We start from the raw sequence: 5479 nt of genomic DNA, 5'->3' as shown, positions 1-5479 counted from the left end.
CTACACTCGAACCCTCTCTTTCACTTGAAAGAAGATGTTGCAGCAATCCTAATTAATTTTTTTTGCCTAAATTTGATTTTAAAGGAAGAGGTTGTACAGCTAATTGAGCAGGAATTTTTCTACTCAAATTTGGCCCTATAAAATAAATTACCTAATTCATTTATCTCCTCATGCTCCCATTCACTCTCATAACTACCCTCTTTTCTTCGAACCCTCCTGACATTCTGAAACTCTCATTCTCATCCTCTGAAATCTTTTCCCATCGAAAATCTTGAGTGGGAAAGCAGGAGATTGCGTTCCCAGTAAGAAGAAGGTGTGTCGCCGGCGATTCTCTCTCCTCCGTTGTTGCCGGAATGTCTCATACGGCACCGATCCCCCGTGATAACACCTCCACATATGACACCACCAAAAACGTCCAAGCATCGTCGAATGGGGTGGCTGCCGCTGCTACGAGGCTAAGGATCTTCATTATGCTTTACTCAATGTATGGGCACCTGGAAGGCCTAGCAAGGAGGCTGAAGAAGGGCGTGGATAGCGTTGAGGGAGTGGAAGTAGTTCTCTACAGGGTGCTGGAGATGCTCTCGGCAGAGATTCTGCAACAGACAAGGGTGTCGCCCAAAGACGATGGAATACCTGTGATAATAGCAGAAGACCTTGCGCTGGCGGACCGGGGGGCACAAATGAAGGCTTTCTTTGACTCTACTGATCAGCTATGAAAAAATACTATTGCTTGCAATAAAAAAGTAACAGGTGTTGCAGCAATTGATGTACTCAGAGAAATTGGAAATTCATAGTATGGATACCATTTTGTTTGTTTATTTTTTTTAAAATTAAAAGTTGAAATCAAGATAAGGAAATTGTTTGATTTTTATAACCTTATTTGCCTATTAGATGCGTCTGTCAATTCAGAAATTTTCTTCCATTTTCTTCCGCTGCTCACGTACAAAAGAAGATTTGCCATTAGTCCAGCTTAGTTCATGACTTCATTCTCCATATGCCAATGAAATGGAGTAATTTGTCACTGTTGAATTGTTTAATGAGTGTGTGATAATCCATGCTTCACTAAATCTATTAAAGAAGATGAAGTTCGTGTTGCTGCTAAAACCTGAGGTTATTTTGTTGGAGAAGTATTTTTTGTAGTGGTGTTGTGTATTCATTGTGTCATCTTTGCTTAGCATTTACCTGCAATTTAATGATACCTGCTTGCTTTATGATCAGTTGGCGGGAATGAAGGGGAGTTTGATGGATGGAAGTGGTCGAGGCCTAATGGAGAGCATGGAGGACTAACATCAGTACTGAAGACATAAAAGATTTAAACAAAACAAGGTATACCCTAAACAAAACTATATTTTATTTTTTCAAAAATATTTTATTCAAAACACTTCCCTTATGGGTGTTAATCATAGTCCAAAATGGATTGAGTTGAATTTGTCATTTTTCCGTGAATGTTATGGATTTAGTTCTACTAATATTTGGAGCAAAATTTACGTAAACTTTTGTAGGTTACAGATTATGATTGGTTAAAAAAATATATACATGTGCTTTATTAAAACTTGGCCACAATTTGGTTATGTTTATGGGTGTTAATTTTATTTTCAAAGTATTTTATACACCTTCATGTACTGATTGATTATCCATATTATATCTAATATATACTCATAATTTGTGGACATTCCTGAATTATTTAATATTGTTTAATTTTTCACTTGGATTTTTGGATGTTCCTATTAAGACATTAAAGATATAGGGGGCCGAGCAACCTTACCTATGCATTAGAAGAACCAATTGTTTCAGTTGGTGACAATGAGATTCATGCTTGTATTTATATGTGATCTTATATTAACGACTATTACTCTAAAGAGCCTCGACATTTTTTATGTTGATGAAGATTGATAATGGGTTGTTTAATTAAACTTAAATGATGATCAGTTAATTTTTTTTGTTTTATTGAATAATTATATTTTCTTTCTTTTTTTAATTGTAATAAATGTTTGATATCTACATTTTAAAGCAAATGTCGCTGCCTCTCATATTTTATCCCGTGTTTTGTAGATTTTTCATGTTTGGTGAACAGAGTGATGGAAAAGAATGACGTTTCTTTGGTTTCATCTGGTGATAAATCAAGTTACTATATTGAGTGATTAGATGAGTGTAATGGCATCTGTTGCATAGATTTTTTGAGTTTTTATATATTTGCATGTGTTATGCTCCTTTTTTTCTTTTAAAGAAAATCTAACTTTCTACTTATTACTTTTCTACTGCTTATTGAAGGAGCTCGAGTCTTTTGCGGGTAGACAAGCTAGAATCATTTACAACAAAAAGCACATTGGCAATTTTGGTATTGTTCACCCAAAGGTATAGGTGATTTCCTGAAATTTCATCATCTTGATTGTAATACCTCTCCTATTTTTTATGCAATTTTATATCTTTGCCAACGTGATTGATTTCTTTCTCACTTTACCACTATGCTCACGTTAGAGGATCACCAAATCCATATTATAGTATTAATTACCCAAGTGTGTGTTTGTTTGAGTAACATTTAATTACTACATATGATTCTTTGAGGCCAAGTTTAGCCATTTCCCTCCATCATTTTTGTATATTTTTTTATTTTTAATTTAAAATTATTTTATTGTGTTGTGATGACTCTAATTCTTTTGTTAGTTCTTTTCACACTTGCTTAGTATTTTTCCTTCTTTCTTTTGCTTAGTGTTTTATTTTTATTTTTTTAATATATAAACTGGATGTGCATGAAAAGCTATGTTGGTATATAATGTTTGTTTGATGCATAAAAGAAATTTTATCTTACTCTGTGTTACACAAGATAAATGAGGTGACATGTTATTCGCAAAAGGTTCAGTTACCATCTCATCTAAATCATGTTATTATATAAGACTATAAATAAAGAATCGTCTTTAATTAAAGAAATGGTCCCTCAAATTGGATATAGTAAACTATTTAGAATATGCAAACTTTTATAAACATGAGACTGGACAAATTTAAAATATTAGTCTAAAGATCAATTTTGTCATGTTGATTTTGCACTTTGCTAAAGTGTATGCATTCTTTCTTTTTCCTCCTAATGTTTTCATTCATTTGCAATAAAAGAACCTTTCTTATGCTATATTAGTCTTTCTTTGTTATCTTTAACACTATTGGGCTTTGTGTTTCAACATTAGTGTTGTCTTCTTTTTCTTTTTCCCTCGAGTTTTTAATTTTTTTGTTGTTGATTTTGTTTTGTTGTTTTTTTATTTCAGGCATATATAAACGAGTTGTTGTCATAGATGTCACCCCTATTCTTTAGAGCAAGAATTAGTTCATAGAATGCAAAGTGCGTCATGCCTTTAAGGTATATATTTCCTTTTTTTTTTGAAGTTTTTTTTGTTGGTTCTGTGAATATGATGTTTCATGAACATAAATAAGTAATCCTGATTCATATCTCTTATCTGAGTCTTATATATTGCCCTGTATAATGGAGAGTCATGAAGAAAAATTACACAATTTGGTTTTGTAGAGCAAGATTAATGAAACAAGGGATGTTATGAAGCGTAAAGCTTATGAGATTGATAATAATAATGAGGCAGGGTGGAGGTTTTTGTGTTTTCATTTGTTCTGTTAAGTAAATAAATAAATTATTTATTTAAATTTTGGAGGTGCGTGTCATTTAACTAAATACTCTCCATGTACTCTAACTAAGTAGCCTTACTTTTTTTTATGTTCTAAAATAATTAACATCAATCACACTCATGGATAGTGATAATTAAAATTTTACTGTTGAAATCCTGAAAGAGCAACAAGAAACTGTTGCATAGATAGTGTTTGTTGGTAGTCCATAAAATTTAAGAAAACATCTTAATTCAATAAATTTAGTTCATCTAGGTTTGGTAATAGACTAGCAAGTGATTCACTCCTAATTTCCAGCAAACTAATGAGAGGTGCACCAACATAGCTTCATAGCAAAAATGATTCTGAAAGTGGTTGTAATATGAGGTCATATATTTCTTGGCTTCTGTTATACATGTTGTATTCACTTTTTATTTGAAAAGTTAGGTTTGCTACATGTCAGTAATAGATGTTATTGTTACTTCTGAATCATGGATAGGGAGGGAACAACTTTGTTATCCAAATACAGACAGATGAAAACATAAATTAGGACCTAAGAGGAGCCTTTTAACATTATTTTAATTATTATTCCGATGCATGTTGGCATGTGTGGTTTAGATTGGAAAAATGGAGATATTGTAATGGGGAAGGTTAGTTCATAACCATTTATAAGTTTGTCAATTGAAGGTTAGTTCTTTGCTTTGAAAAATAGTGTATAGAGTTGTCAAAGATGTCACCTTGTGCTCCAATTTGTTTTTTGTTGTTTTGATCCACATATTAATGAATTTGAATTTTGAAACAATTTAGAGCATACAAAATGATAATTTTTTATGAGCAGCAATAGAAACATTTACTGTTCAACTTGAACTATTTGTAGTTGTCAAGTCAAATAGAGATAGAGCTTCTTTGATTACTTGCTTTTTTGTGTTACTTTTAGTGCTAATATTTCACATGGATTAAGGACTACATTAGCTGTTTGCTTACTCATTTACTTTCTAGAATGTTGTGCAAGTATAGTGGTTTATTATTTTTCATTTTTGATTGAGGAGTTATTTTTGTGATGCAGATGGAGCATGAAAAATGTGATTTTGATGTCAATGATTATGATGAGGAGGATGAGGAAGAACAAGGAAAAGAGGAAGAAAATGAAGAGGAGAGAACACTTAAGAAAGACCAAAGTGAATGGAATAATGATGAGATGGAATAACTTAACAAAGTGTATAAAGATCTTTAGATGAAATAATGATGAGATGGAATAACTTGAGAAAGTGTATAAAGATCTTTATCACCAGGAGCTGTAACAATTATTAACCTTTTATTCTTAACATTGATTTATGTAGTTTAGTTTTAATAATATTTGATTCCATCATATTTTCAGTTGTTTTAATAGGTACATGTGTAAGGACATTAAGAAAAGTATTTATAATTTGTGATTAAGACATGACTGGTAGCCTCATTGATGAACTAAATGAATACCAGATTTTTGATCGAGTCCTCCCTTCCTCCTTTTATTCCTTACTTTTTTTAATTGCATACCATGAATGTACCTGTCTTTAGTTTTGGAATTCACATATCGACAAGTTAGATGCTTCAGTGCATTGTCGCAGCCATCTGAAGAATCAAGATTCAAGAGGCTTATAGAGCAAGATTCAAGAGACTTGGATGCTTCATTTTTTTTTACTATCTTAAAGTTCTAATTTTTCTTTTATGTGGTATTTTCATTTAATGATTTAATTGTTTTTTGGTTCATACAATTCCATAAGAAAAAATGTGTCTAATTACTAAAGTAGAATAGTAAATGTTAGACATACTAGCTAAATCCACTATAAACTTTATTAATTTGAGCTACAGACATATGTAGTAGAGTTTCGTTGGC

The 5479-nt window shown here is 31.9% G+C and overlaps 1 protein-coding gene across 1 annotated transcript; it reads left to right on the top strand.

Moving 5' to 3' along the window:
• LOC107640955 (probable NAD(P)H dehydrogenase (quinone) FQR1-like 2) lies at positions 354-716 on the top strand. Its single transcript, XM_016344460.1, has one exon. It carries the CDS (start codon positions 354-356, stop codon positions 714-716), a length of 363 nt encoding a protein of 120 aa, XP_016199946.1.

The sequence above is a fragment of the Arachis ipaensis genome, chromosome B05 (assembly GCF_000816755.2).
Source record: "Arachis ipaensis cultivar K30076 chromosome B05, Araip1.1, whole genome shotgun sequence".
Classification (NCBI taxonomy): Eukaryota; Viridiplantae; Streptophyta; class Magnoliopsida; order Fabales; family Fabaceae; genus Arachis; species Arachis ipaensis.
The sequence above is the reverse complement of the archived record's forward strand: the minus strand, read 5'-3'. Positions and strand labels throughout refer to the sequence as shown.

Coding starts and splice junctions, on each gene's coding strand:
- LOC107640955 (XM_016344460.1), top strand. CDS start 354: ATGTCTCATACGGCACCGATCCCCCGTGATAACACCTCCACATATGAC.